Consider the following 27,231-nt stretch of genomic DNA (forward strand, 5'->3'; position numbering starts at 1 on the left):
CTATCACTGGTGTGTTACGCCGGAGGGCTGTTATACAGATACAGATATCACCATCTCAGGATGTCAATCAAGAACCAGACTTTAAAGTTGGAACCGCTCACACCTGAATGGACAACTTTCTCTTTTGTGGTAGGATGTTTAACATGCTTGAGTTTGGTCCTCTGATCACATAGAAGAATATATGACTTTCCTGACTTTGATATAGTCAGCTGGAGCAGATGACTTTTGAAATCTAGTAGGGAACCTTGCCGACCAACTCCCAAGTAGGTTCAGTGCCCACACTGGTGTGAGAGGATCAATATCTTTTAGTTTGACTCTCTTTACCAGTTATACAGTACAGCTGATGTTGTTACCGTGTTGTCTCCAGGTAGTGGTGATCCCGTGCGGAATCACAGCGAACCTGTCCGAGGAGGACAAGGCGCGGCTGCTGCAGAAGTGCCAGGAGTACCGGAAGGCTCTGCGCGACGCCGGCATCAGGGCCACTGACGACCTGCGCGACAACTACTCCCCCGGCTGGAAGTTCAACCACTGGGAACTCAAGGTCAGCTCATGATGAACTTGGCTTTGTGCTGATATACTGTTATGGTATTTGAACATAAGAACAAGTAATGTATAAGTATACAACACGCTAAATTTCAATATGTTGCCCTATTCCATATGATTGTATGTAAACAAACTCATTAGTATGAACTTTGTTTGTTTGCATGTATGTATGTATGTATACATTAAGTAGACCTTACGAGAGTCGCTGTACTTTTGTTGTGTCAATAAAGATTGTCTATTGGTATTCCTGTGCCGATAACTGTACTGTTATAACTGTCCTGATAACTGTACTGTTATAACTGTCCCGATAACTGTACTGTTATAGCTGTGCCGATAACTGTACTCACAGTCTGTTGTAACTGTCCCCACAGGGCACTCCCATCCGGATGGAGGTCGGCCCGCGCGACATGAAGCAGAACCAGTTCGTGGCCGTGCGGAGAGACACCGGTGAGAAATTCACCCTGGCCGAGGGCAAAGCCGCCGAGAAGGTCAAGGAGATGCTGGACACCATCCAGACCGACCTCTACTCAAGGTCAGACTTCTCAATGCTCTCCAAGCCGCCTGCTGTGTCGTAAGGCTTCCTCAGCAGAGAGATGGTTAATTGCTACATTTAATCTTGCAATGCAACATACTACCTGTCAATTTTTATTCCACAAGTCTTTTGATGACAAACTGATCAACATATTGATATTGGCTACAAAACCAGAAGAAGACATATGCTGTTGCGTGTTTTTACTGATCAGAAGTGTTTTTGTTTTGCTTGAAACTTTTTAGAGCGAAGAAGAACCAGGATGATCACATGGTGGCCATCGACACGTGGAGCGACTTCTGCAGCAACCTGGACAAGGGCATGGTCAGTACATCTACTGTACTGTGTAACCACATTTTACAACAATGTGTAACCACACGTTACAAATCATGTCTACTCTAGCTACAGTACGGTCTTACCTCCGTCGAGCGGGGTTATTTCTGTAGACAGCAGGGATGTTTCTGAACATGAGACTAATGACTTACTTATGTAGTATCATATTAGGTTGTCCATGGTCTGCAGATGACCAGAATCCTTGGTGTGAATCCTAAAGAGGAATCCTTTGTTTGGGACTGTTGTGTGTAACACACTCCACAATGTGTTTGGGACTGCCATGTGTACTAGTAACACACTCCACAATGTGCCATACTTACTCTGCCTTCCCTGGTGTTCCTGCAGATTATCCAGGCCCCGTACTGTGGAGCGATCCCGTGCGAGGACAAGATCAAGAAGGACAGCGCCAGGTAGGAGCAGTTACAGCTTCACACAAGAAAAATAAGAAGCTGTGCTCTCAGTCCTGTTAGTAAGATGTAAGACTGAATTCTTGCCAAGGTAGGGCAGTAATGCTGGGTCTGACCAGACTGGTTTACTTTACATGATGGTGTTGCATGCTGGTGAAAGAAGTCCAGTGGTTTCAGAAAGGTAAAAGTTTGGTGGAGAACTTCTTTGATTGGCAATGAATGGAACCAAAGATTAAATTTTTAGCACTGGAAATGAGAAAGAGGGACATGATGACATATTGTACATTTATAAATATCTTTTATCAGAATTGCTACTAACGATGTGATAATCCAAGAACCTGACTTGCTGGCACAATGATCAAAGCATCGAGTTGCTTTACAGAAGAGAAATAAGAAGCTGTGCTCTCAGTCTTGTTAGTGAGATGTAAAACAGTTACTTCATCAACATAAACTGTACTGTATGCGCTTGCATCACCTGCAGTAGTGAGAGGTAACACGTACTGAATACCCTTGATGTAACCCCTTCAGGGACCAGGACATCGAGCCAGGAGCGCCCTCTATGGGAGCCAAGGGGCTCTGCATCCCCTTCAAGCCGCTGAAGGAGCTCCAGCCCGGAACCAAGTGCGTCTGCGAGGGCTGCGACTGCGACGCCAAGTTCTACACCCTGTTCGGCCGCAGCTACTAGAGGGCAAGGTCAAGGTCATCTGTGGAATGATGTCAATCGGGAAGTGGAATGGGGAGGGGGGCGTCGTTAAGGTCATATTTGAAATGATATGGAATGGGGAAGGGGGCATTGTCAAGGTCACCTATGACATGATGTGGAATGGGAGGGGGCATTGTCAAGGTCACCTATGACATGATGTGGAATGGGACGTTGGTAGCAAAGAGAATGGCTGATACAATCAACGAGACTTCAATCGGCAGATTCAAATTCCAGGCAGATGGCTTATCTAACTTTAACATCGAATGTGAAGATTTCCAGTCGTGACTGTTTAAGAGAATAATGTGAAAGACACATGTCTCTCCCCCTTCTGTATTATAAGGTACAGTAAGAAACAGGAAAGGAAATAAATAAATCATTTTTAATAAGCACAAGTCTGATGTCATTACTCCGCAGGAGTTTCTGCATTCCTTAAAGAAATTTTCCTTAAATCTGACTCGTCTTAGATGTGCCTCCATCTGATATAACATAACATAGATAAAATTATAGCAATAAAATAGAATCCTTTAGATAACAAGTTGCTCAAATAATACCTAACATATGAGGAAGCATGTAATTATCTAAAACAAGCTCATACTAAGTGTCAAAGGTTTAAAAAGCAAATTTTAAACCTACATGACATTGTAAAGTAATAAGTACATAAACTCACAACTGAGAATAGAAATAAAAGATATGTTGGAGTATAAAGCATAATGGAACTTATTGCACCATGAATGTCCTTTGCCACCAGCCGACCACACCATGAAGTCACGTTGTGTAACATGTAACAGTTAAAACCCCAGTGATATAAATACTGAATGTTGTCAGACATAAATCTTGGGGTGTGGAGGCTCTATCAATATTGCAATCTCACAATACTTAACTTGACCTGCAAGCACATACTTAGATCCAAACCTGCCCTTAACTTAAGCACGGAAAAATATAGAAGATCTTATATTCTTTCTTACTCTATTCTTTAATAGACGGAGTGTCAAAATTGAAACAAAGGTCCTTCATATTGAAAGAAATAATTTTCAATGATTGAAACGTACTTGTAATAGGAAACTGTTTCCTTGCAGTCCTTAAAGTTTCTATGTACAATGTACTTGGCTATGAAAGCATTGCTGTAGAGACGTGACTGCTCAAGTTTCTATGTACTTTGCTGTGGAAGCTTCACTGTTCAAGTTTCTATGTACTTGGCCATAGAGGCGTGACTGTTCCTGAGACTGAAGGGTTTCCAGACCAGGATCTGCAGGAAGGCAACGGTGGCAGGGAGAAGGCAGAACATCTGGAACATGACCCTCCTGAGCTCATTGTGCTCGTCGTCTTGCCCGGGGGCGGTGATCGGCGCGGCAGTGCTCCTGACAAGCTCCTCGTACCCGTAGCGGTTCAGCACGGTCACCACCAGCATCGGCGCCAGCGACTGCGCCGGCTTCGTGAACAGGGCGTTCATCCCGAAGAACATGGACGACAGCGGGGTCCTGCAGGCAACATGAAAACAAGAGTTCGACAATCTCACAACATGGCATGACAATCGTCAACAAGAGTTCAACAATCAGCATAGTCCTGCAGAGAACACGGCATAACAGTCGCTAACAAGGAAGAACAACTCATAGCAGTCAACAAGACTTCGACCATCTCACAACAGAGATATTAATTATTATAAAATTTAATGTTGACAAATTTCACAGTGATTGAATGTTCGAGGTGACCTCTTCAACCAAAAACATAAAACCACTGCGAACGCTCCATTTTCTCTCTACTGCTAACTCAAATCCCCGCAAACATGAAGGCACTTATAGTTATAGTAGCCCTCTCTCTGGCAGAAGCTGCAGTGCAGACACACACACAGTAGAGTATATAAGGAGAAATTCAAACTCTACAACTGGATAAATATTCGGAGATTTATTTCCGGACGTTTCGAGTGACATCCATCACTCTTCTTCAGCGTCACTAAAGTGAACTAGCAGAACTAACCAGTACTTATATACAATGACTAGAAAAAACGGTTTTTACATGGCAAATCACACAGTCATGCATAAGCGACATTGTAATGTAAAATAGGTTAGGAAGGTTCCTATGGTAAGACAACACCAGATAACACAGTAGAGTAGTTTAAGCTGTGAATGATATTCTCTATAAGCCCATGATACTGTGAGAAAGCCAAATACTTACCAGGGCTCGAAATTTATTTTTGGGAATAAGTGCACAACAGAAATATCTAGGTGCACTGGTGTACCCACAATAAGAAATTAGGATCACAGCAAGATCACAGCAGGCCTGAGCACTCAGTATTTCGAGCCCTGGTTACAAAAGAAACAGAGGATACCAAAAACTCTAGAAATTGAATTTCGTGGCTGTTTCCTTGTTTCCTGCTTACTTTCTGGCGTATTTTGCAGAGTCAGCATCGATGATGTCAGACACGGAGATGTTGAACAGGCTGAAGATCGCTCCCGGGATGCTTCTGTAGAGAGGGAGATGAAGGAACTGTGATCTTAGCTTATAGTTATAAAGTGAAGCGGAGACATTTAACATGTACAATCATGTACCTGTGTGTATCACTATGACCACCTCATTGCATTACCTACTAATTTAGTGCTCAGAGCTGTGTAGAGGAATGACATAGTTATGGCTATGACAGTAGCCATATCTCACATACATACATGTAGTACAACAGCTAAGGAAGCTCGCGATGAACCCTTAAGAGATTTGAAGAAGGACTGATTGCAGCTGCAGGGTGTCCAGACCACTGCAGCAGCAGAACACAGTGATGTACTACTAATTGTTACAATGGTTCTCACATGTCCAGCAGCAGATACCCCACGATCAGCCATGGCTGCGGCCCGGCCAGGTACATGCCGGCCGCACACACCAGCTCCAGGTAGAAGGAGCCCAGGATGACCCGATACGACCCCACCCGCTCCACCACCGGAGTCAGCAGCAGGGCAGCGATCTGAAGCACAACAGGCATTGTTGATTCACACTCAAACCTGTACACCTCTTATCTACAAGTACTACATGTCAGCCATATAAAAATTATAAAAGAGTGATGAACGTACTCTCCAAGCAGAGGTAAGATCCGGGGCATTTTCGACATATTTTCGCATTTTTTTATTTACGTCTTTCTACTTTACCGTTTTATGTTGGGCCTTCCTCCTCGACCCAACATAAAACAGAAAAGTACAAAGACGTATAAATAGAGCTGTGTACCAGTACACTGTACCGATACATTACCAGGTACAATCAATTAGGTAGAGGTCCAAAATACCTGATCCTGCTGTATCCGTACTGGAACTGACTCAGGGGATGGCCACTTTGACAGATAAAATTACTATGAAATTACCGTGGCAGTGCTCTAAAGCCACTCTAAAGCACAGAAAACACATTTGCATGGCTGGAGTCAAATTTTCATCTGTGTTTTCATAAAAATAATACCTAGCACAATTAAATATCATGTTTTTACCAGTTCAAACATGCTTTTGTCCTTATTGAAAATCTAGCATTTTCCGAACAAGTAGTTTAGGTACAGGTTCAGGTCCGGACCAGTACCTTAACCCGTGTACCTGTACCTAAAATTTGTTTAGGTACACAGATCTACATATAAAATACCGCGAAAATACGTCAAAAATGCCCCGTATCTTAACTCTGCTTGGAGAGTATGATGAACATACCTGTGGAATGACAAACCCGGATCCATAGAGAAGACTCCTGGTCAGGGAGCTGAGCATGTCTTTGGGCAGGAGGTTGTCCGCAAAAATCATGGCGAAGCTGATCAGGAACGTCATGTGGAAGATCTGCAGGAAGTTCATGGTGACAAACAGAATGAAGTCCTTCTGCGTGACTATTTCCCACGACAGTTTCCAGATGGAACTAGACCTGCTTGGGTCCTTGGGCTGGCTCTCTGCATCCAGGAGCGCCTGGTAAAGGGAAAAAAAAGGAAAATGATCTTGATCCAGTTTTAGCTCACCGAAGAGCTAATCTTCCACTGGTCGAGACAGAGAAGACAGACGGTATGTACAGTATTTACAGGTTCATTGTACCGGTGAAATTCCCCTTGCTCTTTTCGATAAGCACAATGAACAGTGGACCACAGCTTAACATCCCGTCCTAAGGACTGCGACCCTTTCCGGTTGAGCGACACAGCTGGACTACGCACGCTACCTACCTGGTCACGCGCAACGTCGATCTCGGTCCGGATGTTGAGCGCGGCGTAGTGCATGCTGGCCCAGGCTACCACGGCAACCAGCACGGTGAAGACCCGGAAGTTGTGCAGGTTCTCCATGTTGTTGGAGACGGCCGCCGCGATGCCGATGGTCGGGCCGGTTCCGACCAGCGCGGCCACCAGGCAGTACTTCATCAGGCGCACGCGGTCCTCGTGTTTGCGAGAGACCTGGAACAGATAGCCAGTTTCACTGTATAAACAGATCGCAATGCAATCACATGGCTATCGAACACGATCGTCTACATGATCATCCTCCACCGAAGCCCAGAACAAATTGCTCAGAAGAAATGCTTTTTGTATGGAATGCCCAGCATCTGGAATGGTTTGAATATGTTAAGTCATTTGATATTGTCAACATATTGTATATGGACCTCAAATATATTCTCCAAGCAGAGGCTTCGATTGAGAGGGGTAGTTTTGTCCGGGATTTCTAACGTCCCTCTTCTCTCTCTGTGAAAGCCTCTGCTTGGAGAATACCTCAAATAGCCTTATCTTTCTTTTATCATTTATGTACATTTAATATGTTTATATATCTGTTATGTTCCTGTGTGTCATGTAGCTTTGGCCAGTTATGTTTGTTGATATGGACCACAGGAAGAGTAGCTACTTGTATATTGAAAAGCTGATTGTGGATCTGAGTAAACTGCACACCTCGGCGAACAGCGCGCAGTGCTGCAGCAGGACGAACGTGAAGAGCGTGTCGTACAGGTTCAGCGCCACGATCAGGTGCACGCCGATCAGCCAATCGTCGGGCTGGTACCGTCCCCATGGAAACCACGGGATGAGGAAGCTGAGAGCGAAGAGAGGCGCCCCGTACAGGATGGAGGTTCGGCGCCTTCGGAAACACGCCAGGCTGGAGTTATCCTGGAGGCAGGAGTGATGAAGAATTGAAAATTCGATATAAATATAAATCAACATGAGATATACATTCGGAATATTCAAATATAACTGCTACTACATTTCCAAACCTAAAAGAAAACCTAATAACAGATTGCACAAAAGCAATTTGAGTGGATCAGTAAGTTATACCACATACTCAACATTATGAGCCAATTTAGAAAATTGCAATTGATCACCCTGTAAAGAAGGGTTCCTAATTTTAATCCCTCCTTTGGGAATTACAAAATGTACAAATTTCTTGCCAAACTCTCTTGCCAAAGCCTTTGCGGCCCAGAAAGGGTGGAATGCTGAGGTAGACCACCCCACTAGCCCAGCCTAACTTTTCCGGAAACCCCCATACATACCTGGAAGTAGCCGAAGAGCGGGTCGTTGACAGCGTTCCAGACCATGTACAGCACCTGCGCCTGATTAAACCAGACCTCGGAGATCTTGTAGCCGTTCAGGAAGAGCTTCACGTAGTAGAAGTTGAAGAGGGGGTTCATCAGGGCGTTGGCGAACGCCACCGAGGCGTAAGCCACGGCATTCTTGTCCAGGGCTGGGAGCTTCATCTTCAGCCGCATAGCTTTGGGCAGATTACGGGTAAGGCAAGGTTTGCTCACTGTTTGGTCAGGGCATTAGCAAGGCACTGTACAGTTGTCTTCCTCAAGTTCATGTCTGCTTGTGTCCCCAATTTTTAGTGATACTGGTGCGCCTAAATGTTTGCTGGTGTGCCCAATTTTTTGGGTTGGGAGCACAGTGCTCCTAGGTCAAAAAGTTAGTCTGGAGCCCTGTTTGGTTTGGTTAAGGCATTTATTTGTTATATCCCCTGGTGAAGGTCCTGCGCCGAAAATAGAACATCCTGGAGGGAGCTTATCTACTGCTACCATCTGAGCTTTGATGCCCGATGATTGACTGTTATAAACACCAAGCAATCGTCCACATACACTCCGCACACCTCAGCAAGACCAAGACCTACCCACCTACCAAATATCAATTTAAAGCCTTCTCGAGTTATGCTGTTTGTTACAAACACACAAACGTTACCCTCTGCATAACCTTCTCGGCGAAGGTAATAACATGCCCGGCGTCTTCTGCACCCGGTCAGGCGAAACGTCGCCTTACAGTCTAGTTAACGTTACAGCCGTTCCAAAATAATAATTATTTGAATTTCGACATTCCCGCCATCATCGACACATGTTTCTTCAAGTGCTACAACAAAAACATTTGAAGAAGGAGGTCTCCTTTATATCAAACCTTGTTTCCCGTCAGGAGGCGTGTCTACCTGTGCCACCTGTACTTGTTGTCCAACAGGTATGAAAGTCCCGCACAGGTGAGACGACCTGTCAACTCTGACCCCTAACCTCTGCACCGGTCTGCGCAGGCGCACAGCTGTAAAACCGTACCAAGATGTCGGGGGTTGGGAAGGATCGGCTGGACGTGTTCCCGTCCCGCATGTGAGTTTTACCGTCTGACCGCGCGGGGTGGGGCTGAGGGGGCCGGGTGGGGGTTAGGGTAGGCCCGGGGAGCTTTAGGAGGGACACGCCGCCCCGAATATGGCCGTGAGACGCGGGAACAGTGAAGTGATGTCACCTTGTCAGCTGATGATCATAGTCATGTGACGTGAAAACGGTCTTTAACACTCCCCTTGCTACGTTGTTCCGTTAACTGTTACCTGTACTACAGATTTGCATCATTACACCCAACAATGGGCAGGTGAAGGGCCTGAGCATGGCCGTGAATAACTTTTGTTCTCCCCAAATCCCGGTCTTTCCATTTCGAGTTTATATTGGGCTGTTCCAAAATTTAGTGGAAGAGGGGGTTGAAGAAAATTTTTCCTCCCATGTCCTGCTGTCCAAGTGCTTCATAATAATTTTCTGTTGTTTACATGGTGCCAGTGAAGGACTGAATCTGCTGTTTCTTTTACAGGCCTGTGTTAGGTGGTAATAAGCTGTTCGTGGTTAAAACTGTAACGTTACATGCATGACTTCAAAGTAAACAGTTTTCTTCTAGAACATGTGAATGTTCCTGATACATGTCTAGATGTGTTTTGTTCATGTCTCAGGGGCCTTCAACTTGGACATGTTATCGACCATACGACGCACAATTTAAACCATTACCATCTACTAATATAGCTGTGTACCAATGTCAGCTCACTAAAACCTCACCTCACCCGTCTCACCTGACAATTGGAACATGATGGCGATGGGGGCCGGCTGAAGGGTTAGATGTTGTACATGTGGCTGTGTGGCACTAATGTGGCACTTACATGGCACTAATGTAGCACTTACATGGCACTAATGTGGCACTAATGTGGCATTCACCCACCACAGGAACATGATGGTGATGCGGGGCCAGCTGAAGGGTTAGATGTTGTGCATGTAGCTGTGTGGCACTAATGTGGCACTTACATGGCACTAATGTGGCACTAGTGTGGCACTAATGTGGCATTCCCCCACCACAGGAACATGATGGTGATGCGCGGCCGGCTGAAGGGGGCCCAGAAGGGGCACAGTCTGCTGAAGAAGAAGGCCGACGCCCTCACCATGAGGTTCCGACAGATCCTCGCCAAGATCATCGATGTGAGTGTCGCTCTGACTTGCTCACCTGTGCCGCCTTTCTAAGTCATGGTTCTATTGTAAGCTTGATATTGGGAAAGTCTGACTTGTACTCCAGGAAGATTAGCTACTTACTTGTTTGTTACTTGTATGATAGCTAATGGAGCAAATAAAGTATCCAAGTAAAGTCTGTGTATGCTGTTGAAGATCTTGGTGTGGTGCTTCTTCCTGCTTCACCACAAGGGTGTATCTTGTCTTCCTGTGTGTCTGTTTGTTTGTGTGTTTCTGTTTGTGTTTCTGTGTGTGTCTTTCTGTGATTCCCAACAAGCACAAGGTAGCATTAGCTCCGTGTTGCTTTTTGACGGTGGGACTAGAAGGGTTGCAAAGCGATATGGGTAAGGGGTTGAAGTCTGCTACATGTATCTCTGACTCTGATTCCCTTGTTACTCCGTTCCTCCCTAACCTGTCTGATGCTGAATGTTTCCTCCACAGACGAAGATGCTGATGGGGGAGGTGATGAAGGATGCTGCCTTCTCATTGGCCGAAGCCAAGTTCATCATTGGAGATGTGAAGTAAGAATCTTTAGTTCATGGATAGAGGAAGAGAGTAGACTTGAGAGACAAAGTAACTTTAGATCACAGGCACACAATTTCAGTGTGAGATACAGCATAAGTAAAGCAGTCATCCTCTCAGCTTGTTTAGGTTGTAGCGCACCAAGAGAGTTGCATCCATATTAAGTCAGAAAAGCAGGAGCAGACAGTAGTATTTGATATTCATAGATAAATTGTGTGGGTAAATCATGCACTACCTACATGTACATACATCAGCTTTGTCAGGATGCGAACTGTGCTTTGGAGGACCTGCCCAGAGCAATGGAGGATAGGGAGGGATGGAGGAGAAGGCCATGAACGCTCATGAGCTTGATGATGATGATGAGATAGATATGATATTCCATATCATTTCTGTGATCTTTTTCCCTGTTTTGCCTTCCAGTCAGATAGTTCTACAGAACGTAACCAAGGCTCAGACAAAAGTCAGGTTCAAGAAGGACAACGTTGCAGGTAAGACTTTTTGCTGTCTTTTTAAGGCATATGTAGCTGTTCTTTATCAATCTGGGAGTGTAAAACATGTATATCATTAGTAAATTTTACAAACCAAATGCTATCCAGGTGTTTACTGTGTCCTGTATGCTCCATCCACAGGTGTGTCCCTGCCGGTGTTCGAGCACTACGCAGACGGGAGCGACAGTAAGTTCACCTCAGGTCATCCTGGCCAAACTCGTGTCCCATTTTTTGTTTGTATTACAATACTCTCAAATTACCAATATTCAAAGTGTGCTGTGTAAGTGAATGAAAATGTCAATCAGACAAGGATTTGTAGAAACAGTACATTAGTCAGTGAGACCTTGTTTTGCTTCCCGGGTTGCTCGTCACCTTGTGATCTTCCTCTTGACCTTACCTTGTATAAATAAGCTGGACAGCTGGTTTTTTATCATTTGTTTAGCGTACGAGCTTGCAGGTCTGTCCCGAGGAGAACAGCAGGTGTTTATTGTTTGTTTGTTTGTTGTTTAGCGTATGAGCTGGCGGGTCAGTCCCGAGGTGGACAGCAGGTGTTTATTGTTTGTTTGTTTGTTGTTTAGCGTACGAGCTAGCCGGTCTGTCCCGAGGTGTGGACAGCAGGTGGCCAAGCTGAAGAAGAACTATGCGAAGGCTGTTGAGCTGCTGGTGGATCTGGCCTGTTGTTTATTGTTTGTTTGTTTGTTGTTTAGCGTACGAGCTGGCGGGTCTGTCCCGAGGTGGACAGCAGGTGGCCAAGCTGAAGAAGAACTATGCGAAGGCTGTGGAGCTGCTGGTGGATCTGGCCTGTTGTTTATTGTTTGTTTGTTTGTTTGTTGTTTAGCTTACGAGCTGGCGGGCCTGTCCCGAGGTGGACAGCAGGTGGCGAAGCTGAAGAAGAACTATGCGAAGGCTGTGGAGCTGCTGGTGGATCTGGCCTCGCTGCAGACGGCTTTCATCACGCTGGACGAGGTCATCAAGATCACCAACAGAAGAGTCAACGCCATCGAGCACGGTAAGGTTCAATCTTTATCACATTATGTAGGTAGACTTTCTATTTATGTTTTTTTTTTTCTTTCTTCATTTTGCCTCAAGTTCTCAGGTGCAATTAAATAGCAGAAAACCCAACTGGGATTTTTTAAATCATTCTGCCTCTCCTGCGGCGACGCCTGTATCTTTAGCAGTTTGCTCAACTGTTTTCTATCGATGCAGTCAGTGTGCTATTGTCCACACCTCATGTCCAGAATGTTTTAGTAATGTTATCTTAGTTATTATGTTATCTGAGTTATGTCATACCTGGGCCTGATACGGGTGTTCCGGACCATGTGATAATTTCCTGTATCACATAGGGTTCGGGAGTTGTATCACACGGGCTTCCATAGGATATTTCAAATGCATTTCGAGCGCGCCGGTTGCGCCGCCGAAAATCTGAATACCGGATTCGGAGGTTGGAATCAATGTTGTTGCAGTTTTGGGTTCGAGGACACAAAACTCCCTCAACTTTTGGTGCTTTTCGCATTGAAATGTGTGTATTTTTGGGTGGCCATGACATAAATAAAATACAACACGTTGTATTCCGTATCACCCTTGGTCCCAGCCATCCCGCGGGTCGAATCGCCCTACGGCCGATCCTACCCGCGGTCGGGCTGGTACCTCGGATGATACGGAACACCCCGTGTTGTATTCTATATTCATGTAAGTTTTAATAATGTTATCTCCCCCCGTCCAGTCATCATCCCCAGGATTGAGAACACGCTGTCCTACATCATCTCTGAGCTGGACGAGAGAGAGAGAGAAGAGTTCTACAGGTAAACCTGCTTTCCTAATCCTACAACCTCAAACCACACTTGTGGTAATGTTACCAGTCCATGAGCTGGCACCACATGGCAACAATATCAGTTTCAGTTTAATTGGTAACAACTTGCATGTAACAAAGGTACAAGTCACATGAAATATGTTGAAACTACAGTTAAAACGCTCTTACTAGGAACAGTAAACATTAGAGTTAAAAAGCAACAAAGCTAGCAATCAATATAAAATCTGTACATAATAGAATAGAAGCTTATAACATCTAGGGATTCTTCTTAGACAGCAACTTCAGTGCCCGCGGCATGAAAGATAACTCATGTCGCTTAGTTTTACTTAGTGCCTACTGCCTAGTTTTACTTATGCCTACTGCCTAAGAGCCCAGGCCAGGAGCAGGCCCCTTGCTCCCCTCTGTTAGGTTCCTCGTGTTGCACAGTCCCTAGACTCTGGTCAGTATTAACTTTTATTTTTGCGTGCTATATGATTCATAATACCGTGCCTGTAGTTTCTGTTTGCGAAATTGCTTAAGGATGTGAAGGAAATACAGTCCCTGATGGAAGATAGGGTGAAGTGGAGAATGCTTTCAAGCTTGGTTTGAGTAAGTAAGTAAGTAAGTAAGTAAGTATTGCTTAATAGATTTTATTTCGTTTGTTGAGTCAGTATTTACTTTTCTTTCCTTCCTGTCAGGTTAAAGAAGATTCAGGAGAAGAAGAAGATAATCCGTGAGAAGGCGGAGCTGCGTCAGGCGGCGAAACGGGCGCAGGCGGACTTCAAGGAGCCGGCCAACCTGCTAGAGGAGGAGCGCGACGCAGACCTGCTCTTTGAGACGTAGTTAGCAGCGTTCCAGACGTAGTTATCAATGTTTGAGACATCGTCATCAAGCAAAGACCTCTCAGATGTAGGAACAATGTCTTAGACCACAAGCAAGGGTACTGTAGAAGCAAACGGTAGGCTCTGACTGGTTTTTGACATCGTTTTAGGCGTTTTTGTCTGGCATTCTATTTTGTTAGGTTTGTTTTTGTCTTCCAGCCTGAAAAAAAAGAAAAACTGACAAGAATGTCTAAAAAGACATCTGAAACAAGCTGCAGCCTAACGTCTGCTTGGAGAGTAAACCAAGGGCAGTTGGAATGTCATATATTACCTAACAGGACGACATAGGTAAAGCAAACCTGCCTGTTGAGCTGGGACCTCATCAGGCAGACACAACACTTGAAATGTACATGTAGTTGTAGATGTTATGGAGTAATTGTACAAGTATGTATATTGAGTCCCTTCCTGCTAACTGTAGCAAGTGTCATGTAATAGTGTATGTAGCACCAGCAGTATGTACATGTATGTAACAGTGGATGTGAAACTATGTAATGGTACTAATGAAAACAGTGTTACTCATATCTGTAGTGATCAAATTAGTCAGTGAAATAATTGACCTTCTGCTGCTGGTGTGTACAATATCAGCTGGTATGTACATGTACTTCCAAGTAGCATCAGTGGATGCAAGACTGATTTATTGCACAGTATGGTAGTACATGTAGTAGTATCCAGGATTTGATTATACTCTTGCGGGATCCCTGACACGGGTGGGTAGCAGTAGTTTTACCAATACATGTAAAGGTGTATATTTATGAATACGGCACATAGTTCAGCTAAATAGTAAAGGAACCACATTTGTTGTAACAGACGTACAATTGAGCACAATCTCGCTGTTTTCTTTGTACAGTGTGTGTACTAATAGAAAAGTAGTAAAATGAGACAAGTTACTCCTGCAAGAATATATTATATGCCTCCAGCAGTGGAGAATGAAGAACTGAATCGTGAAGATGATATCAACACCTTGTAAGTATATTTGAGCATGTCTGATCTATTATGATGAATTATATCCGATGTAACCACAACAGCTCCTCATGTTGTCTTACTCTATACTTGCACAAAGCTCCGCTAAAATAAGACCTGAAATATTCTGGCGTCCTTGCTAGTCCCTGGTCCGTTTCCCACTTTGGTTGGTCCCTCTAGTCATCCTGGAAATAAGCAGAACAACATTTCTGTTAGATTTGACAAATACCAGGTACATCAGTGAATAAATTCATCAGGTCAGTAAATCATTGGATAACAAAGTGCTTTGTATCTACACAACCAGAGAGACGATACATACATAACATAGCCAACATTCTGGCGACTGTTTGTCACCGTATTGCACTCATGAAGGTGCCAGAATTTGACTGAAATGTCAGCTAGGTATTAAGTCTTGTTGTGTACAACTAACTTTGTTATTCACATACCAGGTACGTTCAGTAGAAGTAAGAACGCTTGCAGTTTGCTTTGGAGAAGACTTATCTACCTGAACTAACCAGACCTAACTAAACATGTATTATTGTGGAATTGTAACAGTTACAGTTTAGACAGAAGTATCCAGACAAGCTGTGGATGAAACCCACTTGACTCAGGTATAACTGGGTACCTAGCTATGGTTAGGGACATCCCTCGGAAAGGACGTTAAATGGAGGTCCCGTGTTTGAGGAGCACATCAAAGAACCCACCACGCTTATAGAAAAGAGTAGGAGTCCTTCCCGGTGTGAGTGGATCATATGAATCTGCTCAGATATGCAGCTTGTATAAACCTGGTGTGTTATGCCATGAGGCAGCTTACCAGGAATGCAATACAAACAAAACCCAGAGATGAGAGAAATGAAGGACGCCCTCTCACCCACTCGTCCTCCTCCACCCCCTGGTTCTCTTCTTCCCTCCGTTCCTGCTGGTCCCGCTTCACGGCCATGACCTTCTCCGTCCACGACGACCCCACCATATCGCCCCCCGCGAAGTTGGACACCTGCGATGTCGCCCCGTCTAGCTGGGCAACATTATCTGTGGACAGAGGGAGACATGGTTTTGTTGTAGCCTCCTAAGCAACAGCAGGCTCTAAGGGTTGGGCTTTCTTGAGCTCATGAATAAATGTGCAAAATGACCTTTCTCATGCAACTGGATATCATTGGATGTCCGAATTTTGAGTAACTTTCATTTGGCGTATCTTATTTCTTTGATGTCTATTAAACCTGCATCAACTTATAAATGAATGCTTTTTTTCTGATGGCCTATTAGTTCTGATTTTACTTGGTTTGTAGGCTGTCATTACACAAAACACCAAAGTACAATAAGAGCTTAAATGCTATTAATGGACATCATAAGCCCCAAGATGCACAATTCCTAGAGCTTGTCGAGGAAGCTACTGCTACATCATAAATCCAAGACCTTTCTGATAAGGTTTATTATTATGACAGGATGGTGAACTGTAGAACAAAGTGGTGGCTATCTAGATTTCTAACCTGTGACGTGATATGCAAACATCCTATACATATATTTTGAAATGATTTTTTCCAAGTGTCTACACTGGGTGCAATCCTAGTTGGTTTTCTGCAACTCCCAAACTTGCCTCCTAGTTTGTGAGAGGTGATTATGGGAGCCTACGAAAACCAAAAAGGTGGGCACCCAGGCTGCCAAGTGTCCTTTCCAGGTAGCACATGCGTAACTCAAGACTCACAGATGAAGGGCCCGTCTCCCCTGGTCTTTAACCTGACGCTGTCCCCGGTGTTCAGCTCCATCCCTGCCAGCTCCTCCTCCTGTACCCAGAACGGCAGGCAGCCGTGCCTGTGGACCTGATGGGTCAGGCAGCTCAGCTCAGCGGACGTCACCGCCGCCTCCAGCTCCGCTGTGGACAGCCTGTCGGTCTGGCCTCGCGCCTCCACTTCTGCAGTTAGCAAATGTGCTCTTACAGTCTTGTCTATGAAGTAACGGCAGTTGTACCTACCGTTCAAAACTGGTGTGTTATGCTTGAAAGCGATTTACCGGTCATGCGTATCCACTCGGCCTGAGGGTGTTGGCCTACATACGAAATCGTAAAGGAAACTTCAATCCGAGACCTTGTGTTTCACATATTAGTTTACAGTTCAATCTAAGGGTAAGATTATTTAGTATTTCAGTGCTTTGTTCTACAGGTGTGTGGGTACCTACTGTATGAGGAGTGCAGGTAGCCTGTGTTAACCTTCCATGTGTCGCTGAAGTTTGGTTCGACCTCCCTCCCAGCAGCGTCAAACTTCCTGCGATGGGCTCGGTTGGGGCGGACATGCAGCACCAAATACCTGAACTGTGCAGTGGAGGGGTTGGGGTGGGTGGTGGCCTGATTAAATCATGCTTATGCAGCCTGCCCAATAGTTTCACACGAAAGAGTATTCCTGCCTTTCAAGTTTCTCTTGTCTTTTCAAATTCTGAGTGATCAGTATTTTGCAAAATGGAAATTCTAAGTACTGCCTTCATGCATTATCTACCATGCAGCATGACCTGACCTCCGACATGCAGCATGACCTGACCTCTGACATGCAGCATGACCTGACATGCAGCATGACCTGACCTCTGACATACAGCATGACCTGACCTCTGATGAGCAGCATGACCTGACCTCTGACATGCAGCATGACCTAACCTCTGACATGCAGCATGACCTGACCACTGACATGCAGCATAACCTGACCTCTGACATGCAACATGACCTGACCTCTGACATGCAGCATGACCTGACATCTGCTGTGCAACATGACCTGGCCTCTCACATGCAGCATGACCTGACCTCTGACATGTGACCTGACCTTGTTCTGGCTGTTATCGATGATGACATGTCTGGACCTGCCCTCGATGATTCCCTCCAGGATCACTCCTGCACCTCTGGTGGGAGGAAAACGTTCTGATTTCATATCCCTCTTGACTTATAATGATTAATCTCCAAGCAGATGTAAGGACCATCGTAGGAGGCTAATCTTCAAAAAAGTGCATGCAATACACAATGTCACTGAAAATGAGCTGGGTCCATACATCTACTTGGAGATTAATGAAAAAAGGGATTGATAGAAATTGTTGGAAGTGCTCAAAACTTTTTACTCAATTTTCCTTCCTCTTTTTGTACAACTTGGAACCATGCGAGACGTGACAGCTGGGTACATGGAACAGGAAGCAGCTGTGGTGGCGGGAGGAACGGAGGGAACGGTGTTCTCCATTTTAGGGAGGAAGTTTAAATCAACAATCCCACTCAGGTCAGCAAAATTACACCCAAATAAAGAATATGGGAAGCTCACAAACTATATCAACGAATATGAACATTGTCAAATTGCTATGCCACTGACAATTTGTAATTGTTTTGTAGAAAGATGGGCTTAGAAACACTCATGCTTATAATCCATCAATCCAGGATATAAATAAATGTTGACTTTACACATTTGATAGTTTAGTTTTTAGCAAAATTGACAGGAAAAGCTGCAGACTTTTGGTGCTTGCCGGGTTCCCATGCAGTCGTCAGCTGGTGTGTAGTGACGGGGATGGACAGGAGCGGCTGGTCGTCGTACACACGGGACATGGTGAGGAACTTCTGCTGGGTCCTGGTGTCCAGTCTTCTTCTGTCTGTTTGTGTTGCTCTTCCTCTTTTGTCTTCTGCACCGGAAGTTGTCACCGGAAACAGTGTGACCGAACACGCTGTACAACCTCGTCTCTGATTGGGGAATACTATCAAAAGTAACCAATCAGGAGAGTCGGTCTGTCTCCATGTTTTGGCGGCCATATTGAATGTTCTACAGATATGGCAGAAATCATCGGAAATTTATAACCTGGCAGCGGCGCGGTGGGAGCGGTTCTCCGGCGGGTCTGTGCGGGATGTACACGTTCGTGAACAGGGACGAGAGCAGCAGCGTGTACGGCGCCGTGGCGGAGCTGCTGGTGGCTCGGGGGGACTGGCGAGGCCTGCCGAGGGACTCCGCGCGGTTCCACCTCATGCTGGGCGAGCGGAACAAACTGCCGTTCGGACGGCTGGGTGAGACTGCGCACAGTTTTATAAGAAGGCAGTCGGGTGGGGAGGGCAAGGTTAGGTTCTGTACCGTCTGGTGCAGTGGGCTGTTCCAAAAGAAGGGAGGGTTGTTTTTCTTGGTGGAGTTTCCAGTCCAGATTGCCCCCCCCCCCCATATGTGGTACTACTTAACTTACTAACTTACGCCCGTACTATCTTCAGTGATCATCATGATTACAGGTTTGCGTAGCAAAACCTTTGTTGGATCCGTTGGCATGTGTGGTGTCCGCCATCTTGAATTGTGACGTCACAGGGTCCCCATACCATTTCATTTGGAGGGGTGTTTTGGGGGGCCGCTATCGTTCTCTCTATTTTTAACAAATCGGCACACAACTATCACACATTCAACTCAAATAAAAAGAAAAATTCAATACCAATTCATATTTATAAAAAGACCCCGTAATCGCTAAACTAACATAGCAAACCTGAAGTATATGTAGCACAAACTAATAACTCTAGTTTTATGTTCAGTCCACATGCACACCTTCAAAGAATATTCGTAAGCCGGTATAATTAGAATAGAAATATAGAACCTACGGGCTGGCTCCCGGACACGCCCCCTCCCAGTAATTGCTAATTCGCAGATTAAAAAAGGATGATTGAATTGATTAACTCTACTGGTAGACTAGTACACAAATATTGTATCGTAATATGACTGACTATCATATGTGTTTTCCAAAACAGGTTACGTCAAACAAACTCTGAACCATTTTTTTTTTTCAAAGACTGAAAACATATGTTGTTGTTGTTTATTCTTTGTGACTGTTGTTTCTTGAATCTTGAGTGTTTATTAGTTTTTGTCATTTGTTGTTGTCTGCTCCAGGCCACGAGCCAGGTCTGGTCCAGCTGGTGAACTACTACCGAGGGTCGGGCAGCATCTGCAGGAAGACTTCCATGGTCAGGTAAACAGCTGTCTGTTTTTATGTTGTACTGTAAGTGTCGAGGTGTGTGTAGACTGGTTTATTTCTCTCCAAGCAGAGGTTGGTGGGGTAAATTGTGACCATGGCTAAACAGACTTCCAGCCGTGGGATAATCAAAGGCACAAATCACAGAAGTATGGGTAATGCAAGGAACAAGCGATACATTACCATGACAACAAATAAAAGCACCACGAAAGTAATTGCATTTACGGTGTCCCCCTGCAGGACTGTCCAGAGCTACAGCGCGGCCGCCGGGTCCGACCCGTTCCTCTGGATGCCGCCGTCTTTCGTCGTCTGCCCCGCCAGGTTCCTCGCAGAGGATGATGGGAAGGCAGCCAGGGGCAGGCTGGGATTGAAGCCGAGGCGGAAGGACGAGAGAAGCGAGTTCCGTGCCGCGGCTGCCGGCGGGAATGGGCGCGGGAATGACAGCGTCTGGATTGCTAAGGCTTCTGCCGGCGCTAAAGGTGCGGATCTTGGTGTCTGGTTTTGTGGTGGTGTATCCAGAAAAGTCAGGGCTTTCAAAGATAACAGCATAATTTATTTTTTTAAACATTTTAACATAGAATTTTATGAGGCTGCTGAAATAAGACCTACTAATACTGATATTGTTGTGTTTCCCTTGTGCCCGTCATTCCATCATTTGATGAGAATCTCACTTAAAATTCAATTCTTTGCAAATGACAGACAAAAATTATGACCTTCTGTCATCTTGACAAAGTTGTCTTCTTTAGAAATGATAGTGTTATCTGTCTGCAGGCGAGGACATCCTGATCTCGTCGGACTGCGAGGCGCTGCTGGAGTTTGTGGACAGAGGGAAGCAGTCCCACGTGCTGCAGAAGTACATCGAGGACCCGCTGCTGCTCACGGGGAGCAGGAAGTTCGACATGAGGTGGGACAGGGGTGTTTGTTTGTTTGTTTGTTTGTTGTTTGTGGACAGAGGGAAGCAGTCCCACGTCCTGCAGAAGTACATCGAGGACCCGCTGCTGCTCACGGGGAGCAGGAAGTTCGACATGAGGTGGGACAGGGGTGTTTGTTTGTTTGTTTGTTTGTTGTTTGTGGACAGAGGGAAGCAGTCCCACGTCCTGCAGAAGTACATCGAGGACCCGCTGCTGCTCACGGGGAGCAGGAAGTTCGACATGAGGTGGGACAGGGGTGTTTGTTTGTTTATTTGTTTGTTTGTTGTTTGTGGACAGAGGGAAGCAGTCCCACGTCCTGCAGAAGTACATCGAGGACCCGCTGCTGCTCACGGGGAGCAGGAAGTTCGACATGAGGTGGGACAGGGGTGTTTGTTTGTTTGTTTGTTTGTTGTTTGTGGACAGAGGGAAGCAGTCCCACGTCCTGCAGAAGTACATCGAGGACCCGCTGCTGCTCACGGGGAGCAGGAAGTTTGACATGAGGTGGGTCAGGGGTGTTTGTTTGTTTATTTGTTTGTTTGTTGTTTGTGGACAGAGGGAAGCAGTCCCACGTCCTGCAGAAGTACATCGAGGACCCGCTGCTGCTCACGGGGAGCAGGAAGTTCGACATGAGGTGGGTCAGGGGTGTTTGTTTGTTTGTTTGTTTGTTTGTTTGTTTGTTTGTGGACAGAGGGAAGCAGTCCCACGTCCTGCAGAAGTACATCAAGGACCCGCTGCTGCTCACGGGGAGCAGGAAGTTCGACATGAGGTGGGTCAGGGGTGTTTGTTTGTTTGTTTGTTTGTTTGTGGACAGAGGGAAGCAGTCCCACGTCCTGCAGAAGTACATCGAGGACCCGCTGCTGCTCACGGGGAGCAGGAAGTTCGACATGAGGTGGGACAGGGGTGTTTGTTTGTTTGTTTGTTTGTTTGTGGACCGAGGGAAGCAGTCCCACGTCCTGCAGAAGTACATCGAGGACCCGCTGCTGCTCACGGGGGGCAGGAAGTTCGACATGAGGTGGGACAGGGGTGTTTGTTTGTTTGTTTGTTTGTGGACAGAGGGAAGCAGTCCCACGTCCTGCAGAAGTACATCGAGGACCCGCTGCTGCTCACGGGGAGCAGGAAGTTCGACATGAGGTGGGTTAAGTTAAAATCCTCCCACACCATAATTGATGTATAGGGCGGTGCCCATCTCCGTTTCATAGCCCTGGGCCACACTGTGGTGCAATCACTGCAGCAGGGGGCTAGTCCACTGGCAGTGGAGTGTGTTTAACTTCCATACTGTTTCATAAGTATGTACCATTTTTATAAAGTCTCTGGTATGACTCAATGCGCCTCTTGTCCAGAGGTGCCCTACCTGGGGCTTGAACCAGTCCTTCTGGTCCAAGTAATTTGAACCAGATGTGGCATAGTAGCAAAGGCGCAGACCACTACACCACAGGGACACCCCTGACATGAGGTGGGTCAGGGGTGTTTTTAGTTGTCTAACGGTAGATCTTATACCGTAACCACAGTCCGACAGTCGTATGCTGCATTCAGGTGTTAACATACTAAAACTCTTTTTTTCTTTGTTTGTAGGATGTGGGTGCTGCTCGATCACCAGTACAGCATCTGGCTGTTCAGGGAGGGAGTCCTCAGAACGTCGTCTGACCCCTACGACCCAGGCGACCTTCAGGACCTGACAAGCCACCTGACCAATCACTGCCTACAGGTCAGTAATATGATACCCACGCCACTGTCTCTTTCCCGGCATGTTGTTTATATACAGACCCGGAGTCTTGTGGCTGTGATTTCCGCTTCAGAACAACAGAGAACGGTTGGCAAGTTTGAACTCCTCTGGCCCAGCTGCAGTAGTGATGTGCATGACATGACATATTTTGCCGTGTGTCCAAGAGGTGTGACTGCTGTTAGCTGTCTGCTGACATGTACAGTTGTCCACTTAAAATGAGACAGAGAGTTTGATAGAATCGTAAGTCGTCAATGCCATACATGTTCTCAAGATGCACTTTCTCTCTGACTGTTCCCCATCCCTGGTTCAGTTCAGTTTCTGCTCATAGTCATATCCAGGCTTTCTGCACCTTTCTTATCTTTTCAGAACCTTCCTACATGTAGTTCTGCACTGCTGTTTGTCGCTTTACTGGGCTGCAATCCTCCACGTCCAACCTCCACACCCTGTAGCATGTAGGAAGGTGCTTCTTTTCCCTTTTCTGCCATGTAGACATTGTATATCTATATTGGACTGAGAGCTTTTAAGGCCAATGGTCAATGTAACGTTACATTTCGCACACGTTTTTTTTACAGAAATGCATTGTATTTCATGTAGTTGAGCACCTGTAAAGTAATGATTTCTTCAGAGCCAGTATTCATTGCAGTTCTTCTAAAGCTATGCTCAAACTCTATTCCATACGAAACTAACCTCACGTCTTGCCCTCAGGAAGCCCACTCTGCGAACTACGGCAAATATGAGGAGGGCAACGAGATGTTCTTCCAGGAGTTCAATAGGTACTTTTATTAATCTTCAGCATACCTTTAGCTACATCAATGCATAAAGTACTGTAAGTGCATTAAAGTTCGTGTGGTTTTTATTTCATGCTAAGGTGAAAATGGGGTCTTCGCGGTGGTTTTAAGTTTGCGGCAGCGCTATAGTCACATACTGCTACAGTATTGGACAAAAATGTTTGCGGTGGTTTTAAGTTCGCGGTGAAACGGTCGCCGCGAAAACCGCGAACATGAAACCACCGCGAACATTTCTGCATTTACAGTGTGTAGTATTGTACTGGTAACTCAGACCCTTTTCTAGTGTAAAGGCAAGGCACCAACAATGTAATTGGGATTTAGACTCAGTCGTGCTTGGGACAGCATTCTTCACACTGTAGCAGCGCCCCCTAGCTGTAGTGCTGATTGGAACCAGTCACTAGTTGCCAGAAGGCCACTGAAATCTCGGCTGTTGTAGCTGCTTGGTTGTGAATGAAGAACTTTGTAATCCAGTCGTTTGCCAACCTGATCAAATTATTCAAGGAAGGCATTAAGAAGACTGGAAACTTTTTGTAGCCTTGTTCCAGTCTTGTACTTTGTATCATCTGACTTCTTTGTCCTTAATGATCAATTTACAGGTTTCTTGAGACTGAACACGGCACCACCTTGGAGACTGCAGTTCTTCCTCAAGTCAGAACCATCATCAGGAACTGCTTAGAGGCCATCAGGGAGGTGAGACAGAGTCTGCTACTTTGTGCATGTTTATGTACGGAGCTGCCACTGAGTACATCTAGTGTCTAGCTCTTCGTATATAAAACATCAAAAAGTATCAATCCTTGACTTTTCTACTGTTTTGGATCTACTGGACCCTCCCCCTTTTTTAGTTTAAAATCCCAAGTCTAGTTCCGTGTTTGAATGTCAATGTTGCAAAGGTTTTGACGAGTATGGTTCGACAACGTGTGCAGCTCCACCATATTATAAACAAACTTTGCACTAGTTTTTTGTTATCCATTTGTCTCAACAACACATTTAACTTACATTTCACATGTCATTTGACATGTCATTTTGCTCATCATCATCCGGAAGAATGATGATGATGATGATGATGATGATGATTTCTCTCTCAACAGAAAGAGATTTTTGACGTTGAATATGATCTCTTGTATTCCCAAACTGAAGCGTGGTCTTTCATGTCCACGTTGTTTGTAGAACATCAGCACGGCGGGGCTGGACTACTGCAGTTTCCAGCTGTTTGGGTTTGTTCTGTACAGAGCAGAGTGGTAACCATGGTTTGTTCTGTACAGTACAGCAGAGTGGTAACCATGGTTTGTTCTGTTGTCTGTAGAACATCAGTACAGCAGAGTGGTAACCATGGTTTGTTCTGTACAGAGCAGAGTGGTAACCATGATTTGTTCTGTACAGAGCAGAGTGGTAACCATGGTTTGTTCTGTACAGAGCAGAGTGGTAACCATGGTTTGTTCTGTACAGTAGAGTGGTAACCATGGTTTGTTCTGTACAGTACAGAGTGGTAACCATGGTTTGTTCTGTACAGTACAGCAGAGTGGTAACCATGGTTTGTTCTGTACAGTACAGCAGAGTGGTAACCATGGTTTGTTCTGTTGTCTGTAGAACATCAGTACAGTAGAGTGGTAACCATGGTTTGTTCTGTACAGTACAGAGTGGTAACCATGGTTTGTTCTGTACAGTACAGAGTGGTAACCATGGTTTGTTCTGTACAGAGCAGAGTGGTAACCCTGGTTTGTTCTGTACAGCAGAGTGGTAACCATGGTTTGTTCTGTACAGAGCAGAGTGGTAACCATGGTTTGTTCTGTACAGTAGAGTGGTAACCATGGTTTGTTCTGTACAGTACAGCAGAGTGGTAACCATGGTTTGTTCTGTTTTCTGTAGAACATCAGCACGGCCGGGCTGGACTACTGCAGCTTCCAGCTGTTCGGGTTTGACTTCATGCTGGACCGGCAGCTGAAGGTCTGGCTCATCGAGGTCAACGGGGCGCCGGCCTGCGCAAGGTAACAAACAAACAAACAAACTCTATAGAGTACAGAACAAACACTTCTTTCACTGATGTGGATGCTACCCGTTTTCTTGATGTATTTTGTATTACTAATGTTCTACCTGGATCTCTAACCTCCATCAACGAAATAATCACTAGGAAATGGATAATGGTATCCCTGTAGCAGTGGTCTGTGTTATGTCAGTGTGAACAAATACAGATTATTGTCAATGATGTCCAGTATGTGCAAGTGATACATGTGAACATACATGTAAAGTCCAACATGCTGTGTAAATGTTTCTTGTGCCTGTGATGAGTTATAATGTGTTTGCCACCATTGCTTGTCTGCTTGAACAGTTTAAAGAAAGAGCCAAGGCTATTGGGGAGCCTGCTATTGGGGAATGGATCTTTCAAAATTCTACTCTGAGGTTTGGATTTGACTTTCATGTATGTTTGCACAGATTTGGAATGTGGATTGACTCCTAAATTTACAATTTTGTTCCTCCCCAGGAAACTCCTTCCCGACCTCGCTGCAGGAATTGTGGACATTGCCGTTGACCCTCTGTTCCCCCCCACAGCTGAGGGAGAAGTGGACCGGTCCGGAACAGCTGGCAACATCCGGGATGTGTTTGAGAAGTTGTGACTGACAGGCTTCAGTCGGGAGTAGTTATGTATCAAACTGTAACAAACATATCAGCTGGCGACAGGTGTTTAGCAGATGGAACTGTGCCAGGTACAACAGAGGAAGTTGGTTAATACACATATCACTGTTCCACTGGGAAAATTAGATTTATGTAACATCTACTAACATGATTCCGCCAGGTCACATTTATCCGCCACCCAGAAAAAAAATTGTCTAAAGAGATCTCTATTGCGACGTCCCCCGGTATGATACACTCCTGTGTATCTAAACTGTGCATACCTGGGGGGTGCTGCACTAGAAATCTCTCAAACCCACTGTGGTGGATTTGTGTAACCCAGCAGATTAGTGTTATTAAATGGAGAATATACACAAACCACTGTGGTTAGAAGAAGGATCCCGTCAAAGTCTGCTGCACCCACATAACTGCTTCATCTCTGAACACATGCATGTGAAGAACGGCAAGCCAAGCGTTAAGGTGCGCGTGTGAAGAACACTCTATGAATGGACTGGCTGTGGGTCGGTCCCACCATTTCTGCTGCTGCACACAGAACTGCTCGTCACTCCCACAGGGACTCATTCTCACAGGGACAACATCACCTGGGGCAGAGGTCAAGTTCAGATTGTTTCTGTAGATACAAGAAGAACCTGCCTGGACTGGAGTTTCAATATATATGCAATCAGTGAGAATGAAAGGAAACAAGCCAGGAACCTTACTGTAACTTAGTGTAAGAGGGAAAACTAGCTGACTAGTTAGAATATCTCTCCTATGGTGAGAATTGACCTGTGCCTTGGCTGTAGATAGGTAAACTTGTTGGTTGTAATTTGTTTGTGTAAAGTAACTCTCTTTTGAGCAAATTATCAGTAAGTGATTGTTCTTGTTGATCTAAAGAAAGCATTTTGTATGTATGAGTTTTAACTTTGTGAAGTTGTTTTGTGAAAATAATCATTTTTTGTACATACAACAGTTTTTATATTCATGAAATAGGTAAGTAGGAAGTCATCCTTTAGCTATCGATAGTGATCAAGTTGTTTTATCAAAATTGTCATTCTATATGTACTGTATGTATTGTTTATTTTTGTACTTTAAGAAAAGTCATTAGGTACAAGTACTAGACACATGTAATTTGATTACTAAGTCTTACATGTTTCCAGACTTACACTCCGCCAATGCCAGACCGCACATTTTGGTACTATGCATGTCTTACTGAGTTAAATGCTAGCCTGACTTAATTACACTCCTAGCGGCTGGCCCGACGGATACCGCCTCTTGGAGTGGGGGTCATTTACATCAGCCTGAGAGCTTGTGTAAACACAGGCTAAATCAAGTACTATCATGAAAAATGCAAAAAATAGAGATAAACTCAAATAAAGACATCGCCACACGA

The 27,231-nt window shown here is 45.2% G+C and overlaps 5 protein-coding genes across 28 annotated transcripts in view; 3 read left to right on the plus strand and 2 right to left on the minus strand.

The window, feature by feature from the left end:
• Positions 1 to 2,901, plus strand: part of LOC136434078 (bifunctional glutamate/proline--tRNA ligase-like) — a 28,437-nt gene extending 25,536 nt beyond the window's left edge. For 21 of the 22 annotated variants that reach the window (XM_066426786.1, XM_066426783.1, XM_066426781.1 and 18 more), the window contains 5 exons: positions 368 to 541; positions 915 to 1,075; positions 1,318 to 1,396; positions 1,751 to 1,815; positions 2,341 to 2,901. In XM_066426786.1, the coding sequence (XP_066282883.1) occupies positions 368 to 541; positions 915 to 1,075; positions 1,318 to 1,396; positions 1,751 to 1,815; positions 2,341 to 2,497 (636 nt within the window). In that variant the 3' untranslated portion in view covers positions 2,498 to 2,901. The remainder of the gene's footprint in view (positions 1 to 367; positions 542 to 914; positions 1,076 to 1,317; positions 1,397 to 1,750; positions 1,816 to 2,340) is intronic. The other variant, XR_010755697.1, reaches the window with a different exon arrangement.
• A 369-nt stretch (positions 2,902 to 3,270) lies between these two features.
• Positions 3,271 to 8,977, minus strand: LOC136434081 (transmembrane protein 180-like). The gene is made up of 8 exons (XM_066426804.1): positions 8,868 to 8,977; positions 7,979 to 8,196; positions 7,386 to 7,598; positions 6,678 to 6,902; positions 6,184 to 6,429; positions 5,314 to 5,465; positions 4,893 to 4,976; positions 3,271 to 3,993 (listed from the first exon to the last, which is right to left on the minus strand). Exons 2-8 carry the CDS (start codon positions 8,192 to 8,194, stop codon positions 3,693 to 3,695), a joined length of 1,437 nt encoding a protein of 478 aa, XP_066282901.1. The 5' UTR covers positions 8,195 to 8,196; positions 8,868 to 8,977; the 3' UTR covers positions 3,271 to 3,692.
• Positions 8,970 to 14,921, plus strand: LOC136434086 (V-type proton ATPase subunit D-like). 2 transcript variants are annotated; one of them, XM_066426811.1, is made up of 9 exons: positions 8,970 to 9,067; positions 10,075 to 10,192; positions 10,661 to 10,740; positions 11,162 to 11,229; positions 11,371 to 11,415; positions 11,808 to 11,834; positions 12,095 to 12,238; positions 12,953 to 13,031; positions 13,717 to 14,921. In XM_066426811.1, exons 1-9 carry the CDS (start codon positions 9,021 to 9,023, stop codon positions 13,859 to 13,861), a joined length of 753 nt encoding a protein of 250 aa, XP_066282908.1. In that variant the 5' UTR covers positions 8,970 to 9,020; the 3' UTR covers positions 13,862 to 14,921. The 2 variants fall into 2 exon arrangements, with proteins under 2 accessions (XP_066282908.1, XP_066282907.1); XM_066426810.1 differs by lacking the exon at positions 11,808 to 11,834 and having other exon boundaries at positions 12,068 to 12,238.
• Positions 14,844 to 18,625, minus strand: LOC136434085 (arpin-like). Its single transcript, XM_066426809.1, has 6 exons — positions 18,333 to 18,625; positions 17,664 to 17,739; positions 17,032 to 17,164; positions 16,562 to 16,768; positions 15,731 to 15,888; positions 14,844 to 15,044 (listed from the first exon to the last, which is right to left on the minus strand). Exons 1-6 carry the CDS (start codon positions 18,623 to 18,625, stop codon positions 15,036 to 15,038), a joined length of 876 nt encoding a protein of 291 aa, XP_066282906.1. The 3' UTR covers positions 14,844 to 15,035.
• Positions 18,626 to 18,630: 5 nt separating this feature from the next.
• On the plus strand, positions 18,631 to 27,231 carry LOC136434084 (tubulin--tyrosine ligase-like). Of its 2 annotated transcripts, XM_066426808.1 has the most exons (9): positions 18,631 to 18,874; positions 19,731 to 19,809; positions 20,053 to 20,291; positions 20,584 to 20,716; positions 22,296 to 22,428; positions 23,152 to 23,219; positions 23,831 to 23,924; positions 25,101 to 25,219; positions 25,714 to 27,231. In XM_066426808.1, the coding sequence occupies exons 1-9, from the start codon at positions 18,631 to 18,633 to the stop codon at positions 25,844 to 25,846; spliced, it is 1,242 nt and encodes a 413-aa protein (XP_066282905.1). In that variant the 3' UTR covers positions 25,847 to 27,231. The 2 variants fall into 2 exon arrangements, 1 of the variants encoding a protein (XP_066282905.1); XR_010755698.1 differs by lacking the exons at positions 23,152 to 23,219; positions 23,831 to 23,924; positions 25,101 to 25,219; positions 25,714 to 27,231 and adding an exon at positions 22,813 to 22,901 and having other exon boundaries at positions 20,584 to 21,224.

Source organism: Branchiostoma lanceolatum, chromosome 4 (assembly GCF_035083965.1).
Source record: "Branchiostoma lanceolatum isolate klBraLanc5 chromosome 4, klBraLanc5.hap2, whole genome shotgun sequence".
Taxonomy (NCBI): Eukaryota; Metazoa; Chordata; class Leptocardii; order Amphioxiformes; family Branchiostomatidae; genus Branchiostoma; species Branchiostoma lanceolatum.